The sequence below is a fragment of the Pseudochaenichthys georgianus genome, chromosome 14, assembly GCF_902827115.2.
Source record: "Pseudochaenichthys georgianus chromosome 14, fPseGeo1.2, whole genome shotgun sequence".
Taxonomy (NCBI): domain Eukaryota; kingdom Metazoa; phylum Chordata; class Actinopteri; order Perciformes; family Channichthyidae; genus Pseudochaenichthys; species Pseudochaenichthys georgianus.
In genome coordinates, this window is record NC_047516.1 from 6,147,061 (window position 1) to 6,159,841 (window position 12,781).

General features: G+C 41.6%; 1 protein-coding gene across 1 annotated transcript in view; it reads left to right on the plus strand.

Annotated features, from left to right (window-relative positions):
* The window catches only part of wwc1 (WW and C2 domain containing 1), a 77,425-nt gene that overhangs the window by 56,968 nt on the left and 7,676 nt on the right, over positions 1-12,781 (plus strand). Inside the window, 9 exon segments of the mRNA XM_034098497.2 lie at positions 5,855-5,913; positions 5,915-5,961; positions 6,422-6,607; positions 7,293-7,485; positions 8,182-8,322; positions 9,233-9,282; positions 10,327-10,501; positions 10,919-11,083; positions 11,192-11,284. Coding sequence (XP_033954388.1) covers positions 5,855-5,913; positions 5,915-5,961; positions 6,422-6,607; positions 7,293-7,485; positions 8,182-8,322; positions 9,233-9,282; positions 10,327-10,501; positions 10,919-11,083; positions 11,192-11,284 — 1,109 coding nt within the window.

A 12,781-nucleotide genomic window follows, 5' to 3' on the forward strand; every position in this document is an offset into this window, starting at 1 on the left:
CTCTCTCGCTCCGGTTACACTTCACTCGCGTTTATGTCCATATCGATCAGATCCAGCTCTCCTGATCGGCCTTTATAGAGAGCACCGATCAAACTATTAAGAGTGAATATCGGCCGATAATGACCGGCGGCCGATCGATCGGAGCCTCCCTAATTATTACCAGACATTTTGACCGTCAGGTTTTGAATTTACCGGTTTTTTATAAATACCAGCTAAAAACCGGTAATTACCGGCTAACGGAAACCCTGATCCAGTCATTGATTTGTTCAATGCACTTACTCAGTGTTTGAATTGGAGCATAGTCTCCTGGTGAAATTGTTACGTAGATTTGTGTGTCATCTGCATAGCTATGGTAACTTATTTTGTTGTTTTTCATTATCTGAGCCAGTGGTAGCATGTAGATGTTAAAGAGAAGAGGCCCCAAGATGGAGCCTTGAGGAACCCCACATGTCATATTTGTCAACTCAGATGTGTATGTACCTATAGAAACAAGTTGTTTCTGTCCTTTAGGTAGGATTTAGAACTGTTTCCGAAAGTCCCACAGTGTCAAACGCAGCACTGAGATCTAATAATACTAACACTGAAGTTCTGCCACTGTCTGTGTTTAAGTGGATGTCAGTAAAGACCTTTACAAGAGCAGTCTCAGTGCTGTGGTTTGGACGAAAGCCTGACTGGAACACATCGAAACAACCATTTAAATGCAAGAAATTACTCAACTGTTGAAAAAACACTTTTTCAATGATCTTACCTAGAAATGGCAGGTTTGATATGGGCCTGTAATTGTTCATTACTGAAGCATCTAGATTATTCTTTTTTAAGAGCAGTTTAATGACTGCAGTTTTCAGGGCCTGTGGAAAAATACCTGAGTGAAGAGATTTGTTTACTATATGAAGTAGTTCTGAGGCCATGCAAGGCAAAACATCTTTGAAAAATCCTGTTGGAATAATATCAAGGCAGCAGGAGGAGGATTTCAGAAGTTGTATAATGTCCTCTAGGTTTTTATCATTAATCTGATGGAATTGTGTCATGGTGCTTGAATTGTTATTAGGTGGACACAGAGACAACACATTTGCTGTTCCTGATGCAGAGGCACTGACTGCTTGTCTGATTTTCTGAATGTTGTCAGTGAAGAAGGAGGCAGAATCATTGCACGCCCTGGTGGATAGAAATTCAGAGGCTACTGACACTGGGGGGTTAGTTAGTCTGTTCGACGGTAGCAAACAAGGCACATGCGTTGTTTTGTTTTGGTAATGATGTCAGAAGAAGAACGATTGTCGTGCGTTTTTCAATTCGAAATTATAAAGGCCAAGTCTCTCTTTATAGATTTCAAAGTGAACCTGGAGATTTGTTTTTCGCCACCTGCGTTCAGCTTTTCGACATTCTCTGTTTTCTGTTTTCACGGGTCATGGCCTTTCTCCATGGAGATATTTTCTTCCCAAGTCACTTCCTTTACCTTAGTTGGAGCAATGGCATCTATAACATTTTTAATTTTTGAATTAAAATGATCTACTAGCTCATTTGAGCTAGTAGATAGAGATGTTAGCAGGGGCAAGTGTTGGAAGAAAAATTCTGAGTAAACATTTCCCTAGTATTTTCAGTTAAATATCGCTTTGTGGGTTACCTCTTTTTGAACACTTGTGTGAACAGAAATAGAGCTCTCAAAGAAAACACAGGAATAGTCAGAGAGTGCAACATCAGTCACCACAACCGTAGAGATATTCAGACCCTTTGAGATAATTAAGTCCAGAGTGTGCCCCTTATTGTGCGTGGGCTCCGTCACATGCTGAGTCAGTCATAGCTATCAAGAACACAAAACAGTTATTTTGCCCCTCTGTCCTGGAGGGTTGTCAACATGGATGTTAAAATCACCAACAATGACTAGATGGTCAAAAGTCGATACCACTATAGACAGCAGTTCAGTAAAGTCATCAAAAAAGATTGCACAGTTATTTGGGTGGTCTATATATATTCAGGAACAGAGCTCCAGAGGAGCATTTCAGCTGAAGGGCCACATATTCAAAAGAATCAAAGTTCCCATACGATGTCTTCCTGCATTGAAGGGAATCATTGAACAGAATAGCAACTCCACCCCCTTTCTTATGCATTCTTTCCTGATTCATAAAACTAAGTTGGGAGGGGTTGATTCGATAAGAACAGCTGCACTGTTATTTTGTTCAATCCAAGTTTCTGTTAAACATAAAATCGAGATTGGTGCTCAGTGATGAAATCATTGATTAAAAATGTTTTTCCTGCCAAAGACCTGACATTTAATAAAGCTAGTTTAAGTTTGTTTAAACACACTATCAGTCAGGTTTTTTGTAACAAGCTGTGGCTGACATGGAATCACTGCTGAATTAGATAAACTCACACAAACGTTTGAGCGCTTCCTGTATCTAAGAATATTCCACCGCTCTTAATTTAATACCCTATCAACACAGATATCGGCAAAGCTATAGGCAGGCAGGGCCCCGGCTTGTCCTGGAAAGAGTTGAGAGTGGCCATAAGCCCTACACATTATAAAATGTAAAACAAAATAAAAGCTACATTTCAAGAAGCTGCATGTCCTGACGGTGAGGAATGATCACAATGAGATACATATATATATATACTGTACATGGATTGGTGCTGTTGTTGCAAGCTTGCTTAAGAAGTTGCTGTCCTTCCTTTATAATTGTTGTATTGAAACATCTGTTCTTCACCAAGCTGTGAAGCCTGTTTGTGCTGTGTGGATAATGGCACTGTCAGGAAAAGAGACGACCGCAATCTGTCAACACAACGTAGAAAAGCCCACTGTTGTCTAAACATCTGCAGCTGCAGCATTAGATATGCCTCGTATTGTGACTGAAGAGCCTAAACCACACAGAAGACTGAAGTGTGTGTTTTCAGGGGGGGAGGCCTTCCAAACAAACAGAGATACAAAGCCTTGTCATTAAACTTGGGAGGGACTTTTATCCTCAAAGCGCTCTAATGATGATCCCTGTTCATATCAGGAGAACCATAACACCATAACAGTGATGAAGTGTCTGCATGAGACATGGAGAGAGGTGTGTGTGTGTGTGTGGGTGTGTGTTGTGTGTGTGTGTGTGTGTGTGTGTGTGTGTGTGTGTGTGTGTGTGTGTGTGTGTGTGTGTGTGTGTGGTGTGTGTGTGTGTGTGTGTGTGTGTGTTGTGTGTGTGTGTGGTGTGTGTGTGTGTGTGTGTGTGTGTGTGGTGTGTGTGTGTGTTGTGTGTGTGGTGTGTGTGTGTTGTGTGTGTGTGTGTGTGTGTGTGTGTGTGTGTGTGTGTGTGTGTGTGTGTGTGTGTGTGTGTGTGTGTGTGTGCTGTGTGTGTGTGTGTGTGTGGCAATGTGATACAGTGTGTGAAACCTGACTGCTGGTGGGAGCAATGATGTGAGGAGGTGTAGGATTACGGCTGCTGGGGGGGGTGTGTGTGAACGTGAACAATTTATTTATCCCTTAGGTTTTGTGACATTTTCTACATTTCAAAATACAATAAATTGGAATTAAAATATTTCTATAAACATAAGAAGTAAAAGTAAAAAATGTGCCATAAGAATATGAAATCAAAATATGTATTACCATAAGAAGTTCAAATGTGAACATTGTATAACAACAATACATATGAAAACTATTTATATTGCAATAAATACAGTGGTGTATAGAATTAATAAACATATTTACATTCATACAAAAATATACAAATAGTAGGGTTTAAAGAGCTAAAAGTATATTAATTAAACTGTTATTGATGTCAAATTGACTTGAATTGAATAAGTAGATCCACAGACAATGAATGGACAACATTGTTGATATTGGTCCTCATTAAACAAGCACACAACAATATTTATTAGGATTTAGTTTTATCATTGTAAACTGAAGGTCCTTTTTCTGTAAGTTAGACAAAGCAACATATTAAAAGCATGCTAAATTATCTTTCAGCCGTTCCTGTTGGAAGTGTACCCAGGACAGGATCGATAGATTACCCTGAACCTAAATTAACCTCCATGTGTATCGTTTCACCCAAAGATGCTGCTGCAACTGAAATAAATGAAAACTGCATGGTGGTTGTAATGTGGGTGAGGGTCAGTTTGAAGCGGGCTCTCAGCCGCTGCAGCAGTCAGAACGTGACTCAGGTACTGGTTGCGTCGTCGGGTGAAAGGTGGTCCTGGGGTCCGGTTTCCTCTTCACGCTCCGTCACTGCTGCCAGGACTCAACATGTGCCAACACTCAGAGTCTTCACAGCCAGGCCAGGAGATTCAAGGATTCAAAGATTCAAAAGCTTTATTTACATATGACCAATAGCTGCAGATAATTTTGCCAACCTTAGGATGAGGATTTTTCAGTGTTGTGATAATATATAAATAAATCGGAAGACTGAAGAACCAGCACCTTACCGTGGTAGAGAGGTTTGTGTGCCCTGATGAACCTGGGGGCTGTGTTGTCTGGAACCTTGTGTTCCTGGTAGGGTCTCCCATGGCAAATTGGTCTCAGGCAAGGGGCCAGACTAAGATTGGTTCAAAAGACCAGTGAGGGAACAATGGAGCGTGAGATGGGCCGGTGAATCGGAGCAGCGGGAGCGGTAACTTGCAGTCGCTTTACCGCAGCGTTGTGACGAAAGAGAGCTGAGCCAGAAGGCAAAGCTCTCTGTCTACCGGGCCATTTTCGTTCCTACCCTCACCTATGGTCATGAGGATGGGTCATGACCGAAAGAACGAGATCGCGGATACAAGCGGCCGAGATGGGTTTCCTCCGCCGGGTGGCTGGTGTCTCCCTTAGGGATAAGGTGAGAAGTTCAGTCATCAGGGAGGGAGTCGGAGTTGAACCGCTCCTCCTTCGCGTCGAAAGGAGCCGGTTGAGGTGGTTCGGGCACCTAGTTAGGATGCCCACCTGGGCGCCTCCCTAGGGAGGTGTTCCAGGCACGTCCAGCTGGGAAGAGACCAAGGGGTAGACCTAGGACCAGGTGGAGGGATTATATCACTTCGCTGGCCTGGGAGCGCCTTGGGATCCCGCAGTCAGAGCTTGGTTGATGTCGTCAGGGAAAGAAAGTTTGGGGCTCTCTGCTGGAACTGCTACCCCCGCGACCCGACCACGGATAAGCGGGAGAAGATGGATGGATGGAAGACTGTAAACATATGTAAACAGTAAAGCTGTGCACACATCAACAGTGTCCATCCTTATATAAACCATACACGTGTTAAGATCAGTAGCAATAAGTCAATTTTTATTCAGGTAAACCATTGTGTTAGCAGCCATTGTGACATCACAATTCCCTTCTACAAAGGCAGGCTGTTGTTCATTGTTTACACTGGAAATCCCTAACAAAGCAAGGACAGCCTAATTACATATCAGAGCATAAAACAAACATATTGTAACTGTAGGGCGTACACAGGGTCCGTGGTTTAGCAAATACTTTGAGCTGAATTGCTGAGGTTTATTGTGTTTGGTTTCAAATCTCTTTCTCCATTTTTCAGTCCAGAGACATACATGCATATTTGTTTTAAGCAGATGAATATGACATTAGATGAAGTTATGTTTGATGAAACCTGGTGATACTCTTTTGTTGAAACAAATGTATGCTTCACTCCGCTGCAATGTGACATTCTTGAATTCCCCAAAAAGTACAATTACTATTTTAGGCCAAGTTAACATAATCTGTTTAGGTACCATTCAGTTTATATCAGGTCAGAAAAAGTTCTTAAATAGTACTTACTTTATTTTTTGGTTCTGATGGAAGACCATGTTAGGTTGGATATCACCAGCCTTATTCCTAATAGACACATCAACTGGAAATCAATAAAAGAAAAACATTACATTTAGCCATATCCTCACCTTGTATCTTTCCTCTTGTGTCTTCAGACTCGGCCCCCGAGCTTCAAGGGACGGGGGCGGGGCCAAAGAAGATGGGCGTGACCTCAAGCGGTGTCTGACGAGTCGGTGGCAGGAGACAGCGGCGTGTACGAGCCTCGGAGCGCAGGTACGAAGAGCTGTTACTTACAGCTTATGTTGTGAGATAAAACACCCTTGGATGGTGTCCTTTTCATCTGATGTTTTACATATGAAAAATGTATCTTGAATTCTTTGCATTTGTATGTCTTATCTTTATATCTTTAAGCACAATCTGGGCATGTAGGGTAGCGCTGTGCATTTTTTTTTTTTTTGAACAAATTCCTACATATTGATATTGCACTGAAGGACTGTAGGGTGCTTTTACATGATATTTACTAAATGAGATGTTGATGAATAAACATCAATGTTGTGGATATAATGATGATGTGGGTAGAGGCACATTATAGAACAGTCTGGCGAGTTAAAGGCCTTTTCTTTTTACTTAGCCTTCAAAAACCAGGAAAAGATGATCCAACACGATATCAACCTCATATCCTTATATGAATATAATAAAGAAACATTGCCAAACTGTGTGTGTTCCCCCTGCAGGCCGGGCCTCCCTGCTGACCTGCTCCTCGGCTCCTACGACGAGCGGCTGGCCCTCGGCTGCTCTCAGGTGCAGCTGGGCTTCCGCTACGAGTCCAGAGACCAACGCTTCACCATCTACGTCATGCAGCTCTCCAACTGCAGCGCCCTCTGTCTGCCCGCTGACCAGAAATGTACGTCCTTTTACCGCTAGATTACATTACACTTCGTTTATCTGAGGCTTTTATCCAAGCGACTTACAATAAGGATGCAAGCTCAGAACAGAAGGAAACATGCAGGTGCATTCAGATAAGACAAACCATTGGGAATGTTGGTACAGAGCTTATTGATACAAGCTTTCTGTTTGTTCTTCTAACTGGTGGCTTTTGTTCCTTTATGTCTGTTCATTTAAACCTAAAGCAGCTCATTTGATACTTTCATCTTCCCTTTACATTGCATATTTGCACTTTTCTACATATACAACAAATGGTTCTTGAATTTGTTTGTACATCATCCATCAAATGAGCTGCTTAGTGAGTCATTTAGGTTTAAATGTACAGCCATAAAGGAACTAAAGCCACCAGTTAGAAGAACAAACAGAAAGCTTGTATCAATAAGCATTTTGTACATTCAGATAATGACACAGTTATGCATGAGTGGGTTAAACAGACACGGGTGGAGAGTTTAAAGTGTACTTAGTGTTTAGTTTCTCAACTGGGGGCGTGGCCTGTTTGTTGCCTGCAGCCCGGTGTGTTTGCCGGCTCCACTGACTCTAGATGTGTGTCTGTGGGCCGTCGGGTTATGTTTACACTGGAAAAGTGGTGCCTGTGCAACCAATTAACGCACGTCAACACATTAAAACATGTGAACATTGTTTCTGCAGATATGTGCGTGCGGTGGTGCTGCCGTGCGCGGAGGCGTCCCGCTGCCTCTTCAGGACGCGCGGCTCTCTGCCACAGGACGTGGTGGAAGTCAACGAGGTGTTCGGCATGCAGATATCCCACAGTGCTTTGCGGCAGAAGACACTGAGGGTCGACATCTGCAACACCAGCAAGTCGGGCCACGAAGAGTGTCTGGTCAGTAGGAGGTTTTGAATCTGGAACGTAGAGTAGTCATTTGATTCAAGGTTTAATCATTAGCTGTTAAAGCTTCAAACACAATTGTATATTAAGAATCTATTTCCCATTCAAAGGGAACTTGAGAGACTATGGCTACTGAGGGTTACATGTTCACACGCTGTTGTTGTAAGGGAACTCAGTTTAATATCATTATAGCGTCAGACGTGTAATTGCCTGTCAGCTGGTGACTTGTAAGTGTTCAGGAAAAACATTCAAAAAGGATGACATTTATAATGACACTGAATAAAATAAAACAACTAAAGAGAAAGTAGCACAACTGATTAACTGAATATTAAACGCTTAAAAAAATGTAACAAAAACATAACTTTAAAAGTTTACTTTAATACAACAAAGGAATCAAAGCAAATGTTGGATAGGATAGGAAGACTTTCAAAGTACCTTACACAAAACTTATGTGGCATGTTGAAATTCCTATAAAGTCTGCATTGTGTGTTCCACTGTATTAAAATGCAACGATGGAAATACTCACAGCAGAATCAATCGCTGTGCCGACTCATTTCATTGTTTTATGGTAAACACAAAAGGAAGCAAACCAAAAGTGCAGAATTCTCTGAGTAGACACGATGCGTTGTTCCAGATGTTTCTGAAACTTTAACACTCCTCCATCTTCCCCCCCCCCCCCCCTCCCTGCAGGCGGGAGCCCAGATCAGCCTCGCTGATGTCAGCTGTTCGGAGGAGAAATGCACCAAGTGGTACAACCTGCTGAGTCGCGCCTACATGCCTGAGATCAGCAGCAAGGACAAAGAGAGCCGAGCGGCCGGCAGCACTGACAGGGTGAGGAGGCCGGGGTTAAATAGTTTAGTCGGGTAGAAAAACTTAAGGTATTAAACACGCCCCCTAGTATATTCTTCTGAGTCTTAAATGGTCAGTATGTTAAACATTTTGTAATGAAGCAATATATATAAGAGTAAACATAAAGACAAAATAATCCAAATTGACAACAAAACAGGTTTCAGAATCAGAAGTCCTGTGAGGAGGCTTGACAGTGGCATCCAGGAGGCAAAGCTACCATGTAATGCGGTTCAGTAATTATTACAAAAATGGTTTAAAAAAGTATAAAGTGAATTTGCTGCTGTCTAGATTAGTGCAGCCAGTGTTTCCTATTTATCAAACCAGAGTAACGTAAAAAAAATAGATTTATAACTCAATAACTTTTCCGTGGGTGCAAATATTTTCTCTAATGTGTAGTTAATATGTAATTGAATGATGAGTTGTTCCTCTGTGCTCAGCTCTGTTAATGGTTTTGGAATTTTTTTTGCATTAAATAGAAAGTGTCGTTAAACGGCGCCATAGAATACTGTCTGAAATGGTCGGTGTGACTACATGTGTGAAGACATTCCCCAGGTTTAACAGTGTCAGTTTTAAAAAGAAAGTAAACATAAAACAAGGGAATCCAAATGGGCACCAAGACAAACATTTACTTATTTGACATTAAGTGGAATATTGTCGCAGAGTGGGGAAACTAACATTGTTACAGCAAAAGGGACAGTTCAGAAAAAGACAAATAAAACCGGTGCACCAACAAAATAAAATGTAAATCTAGAAAGAACAACCAAGGTTTAAAAGTAAGTAGAGTTAATGAACAGCTTATAATACAGTCACATAACAACACTTTTAAATGTGGTAGTGTACAGTTATTTGGTCCTAATGTGTGTGTGTGTGTGTGTGTGTGTTTGTGTTTCAGCCTCGTGTTTCCAACAGTGACAGAGTGAGAACTCCTGAGGACGATGAATGGTGAGTGTTTCTCCTTCCGTCATCAGTTTTCCTATTTATTCCCTCTTTCACTCCTACTTTTGAGCATCAATTGTCCTTTTCCTTATTTTCTTTCCCCTTTTTTATCTTTGCAAGCTTTTAGCAACATTTATCAAATTTTAAGCATCAATTTCTGGATCTTAATTATACAATCTCTGTTAGCGCACCATTTAACTGCATCATAAATGTAGCTAGACATAGCTTCCTTCATACATCAGACAGTTTGGAACAGGACTCTAGTGATGCTGGTTTATTACTGAGCGTTAACTGATGTCATCGATCAACATCATTTTCATTTCTTACAGTGTATGCAAATATTTGTAGTGTTTGCAAACATTATGTTCTTACACTTACGTCGAAAATAGATCAGCTGCGTATTTTTAGCGGAGCCCAGCGCCGAGACGCTTCTGGGACGCTTCTGAGCCGTAACGCGGCACGTCTGGTGGAATAGCACCCATTGACTAGAGTGGCCGCGATCGTGGTGAACGCCGCGGCCGTAAGGCACACACACACACACACACACACACACACACACACTGACTGAATGTTACGACAATCACCAGGTGTCCCCATGTAAACACACACACCCACTCTCACACTCACACACACTCACACACATACACCTGTCTTCTTTCCCAGGAAGGAAGGAATTAGACCACCTAGTAATCTTCCTTTCACATGCAAATGTTCTCTTCCTCTTCATTCACTGTATATAGTTATCAAAGTATACACTGTAGAATATAATGCATATAATATGTTCACTTTTATATAATTCACCTGTGTACAACCTATTTTACCTCTGTTTTCTACATGTTAAGCGCTCATGGGTACACAAATATAACTACACATATCTAATAAAGGATGGTAAATAAAAGAGAAACTGTAAAACATCCTGCAACAGTGTTAGGGCCGAGTACAGTTAGGAATGTTTTGTATCTTGCACGGAGTTTTGAAGTGATACCAGAGCACTACTAATCTGAGCAGTATTTATCCCTACCAACGAGAGTATGTGTTTGTTGTTGCCAGGCATGGTGACCCCCTGGACATCTTTGACGACGAAGAAAGAAATGGCGTGGAGGGGGTGGGGCCTGAAGAGGAAGAGTTTTATCCTGAGAGCAGCCAATGGGAAGCAGAGGAAGAGGAAGTGGCGGTGAAGGAGATCAAACCTCCTCCTTATCGTGCACCAGTCATCACAGAAAAGGTAACTTAGAAAAGGTTTATTTTTCCCTCCAGGGGAAAATGTTGTAACGCACAGTACAATACACACACAGGAATAGTACTAGACTTATACACATTATATCTGAACACATACTGTTATTTAACAACCATACAGAGAAAATGCATCAAAAAAGAGGACAAATAAATGTCTCAAGAAATACAATGATGCTCTTCTCATTGTCATGTTGTACTTCCTTTTTCTCTGACTTTTTTCTTCTGACATCCTATTAAATTAGGCCCTTCCTGTTTGTGTCCTGGGTGGAGCTGTTTAAAACATGTCAAAAAATACTTTTAGTTTTTGAACTTCGGGTGCAATAAATTGTCTATTATAATAAGCACTTTATTTCTTTGTTCAGTATTGGACAGTTCATATTGATATACTCTTGTATTCTTTTTCTAGGTGAACAAAGAGACGAGCATGGACAACTTGTCCCACCACAGCTCGGTGGTCCGACCTAAGGAGCGCCGGCCAGACGTCCACCAGCAGAACCCCTTCATGAGGGGCAACACCATCATCCGCTCCAAGACCTTCTCCCCCGGACCCCAGAGCCAGTACATCTGCAGGGTAACTGAGGACCTGCAGTACAATACAACAACAGGACATCAGACAGAGAGAAAAAACACCCTTTTAAGTCCCTGTCGTGAATTGACATCTCCCTCTGCTGCTTTCTAGATAAATCGCAGTGACAGCGACAGCTCCACCCTCTCCAAGAAGTCTCCGTTTGTCAGGAACGCCTCGGAGAGAAGAAGCATGCGCATGAAGAAGGTAAAACATATGATAATACTTGAATGTCAGATATCACAGCAGCTCCATTTGCAACATCAACGAGGGAAAATACAAAGACACAATATAAGAAAACAGACATTTCACTTTACATCACAATCACTGAAGACAACATGTCCAAGACCCTCTGACGTACATTTGACCTGGGATTTAACTGTGTATTTAATATCAGGATTAACTGGGGCACAAAAGAGTGCTTCTGTCTGATTGTATTTCATCGTTGGACCCTGTATCTCCCAACAATTAATATTCACTGTTCAGAACATGGTTGGGGTCAGAGATGATGTTGTTATGGTAGGCTGACCCATAGAGTCTGTCACAAATCTTTGAGCCGATTTTAAACCAGTGGAGCCGTTTTGACTGTTAGCCGGTGGAGAAATGTTTTACAATGTCGTATTGCAGAACCGTCAATATTACAGATGTAAAAATAGAATGTGTCTCCTCGCCTCGAAAGACCTTAGGCGGTCATCCTCACTCCTGTCTCCTCGTCGCTCGATCTCAAAAGCATGTGTCAGACTCCCCAAAGTGTTAGTGTTCCGTGATGGTAACCGTGTCATGAGGTAATGACAGTGTTCTTGATTGTTGCCATGACATGACAGACTCCCCCCCCCCCCCCCCCCAGAGGTTCAGAGGAGTTAACATTGAAGTCCAGTCACTTATACGCCACACAGTACGCCTCACTGCAGCCTCACAGATCTAACCACCTGCAAGTTTACCGAGCGTGAACTCCTTCCTCCAGAGAGGGAGACAGGGGGAGCCTATTTGCATTTTCAGAGCCCTAGAGCCGCCTGACGACTCTCCGTCAAGTGACTCTTAATATTTAATAATCGTCTGAATGTTTAATGCAGCTCTGACATTTGCCAGCTCATATTAATTTAGCAGCAGCGGAACATCTCCGTGGTGGAAATCCTCATCACACATCGCATGCTGGTGACTGGGTTTGCAAATCAATTAAAACTGTTACTGTACGCCCAGGTGACGGTTAAGACTTTTGCAGGCATACATATAACATAAATGAATAAATACATCTCTGTCCTCAACCGTTAATTTAGAGCTTTTTTCCTTTTATTTTCCATTTGCATGTTTTTTTACGGGGCATACACAACACAATGGAATACAGGTGACATTTGTAAACATAACATTTCAATCATCACATCAAGACCGTGATGAGTAAGAAAGTAATGATATTAGAAAAGAAAAAAGTGTTTTGTGTTCAATTCAATTCAAATAGCTTTATTGGCATGACCATAATGACAGATACAGTTTTGCCACAGTGAGCTTTGCACAATTATGACCAAAGCAAGAATAACACATTTTCTTTACAGGGAGAACAATATACTTTTTGAACAGGAACTACAAAATGTATTTAAAAAAAACTATAGAAAAGTGAAGATGAGTTATCGATTATTGTGCAGGATAATGCTGATAATAAATTCATATAATACATTTATGTTCTTTCACAGACTGAGTCAGGGATTA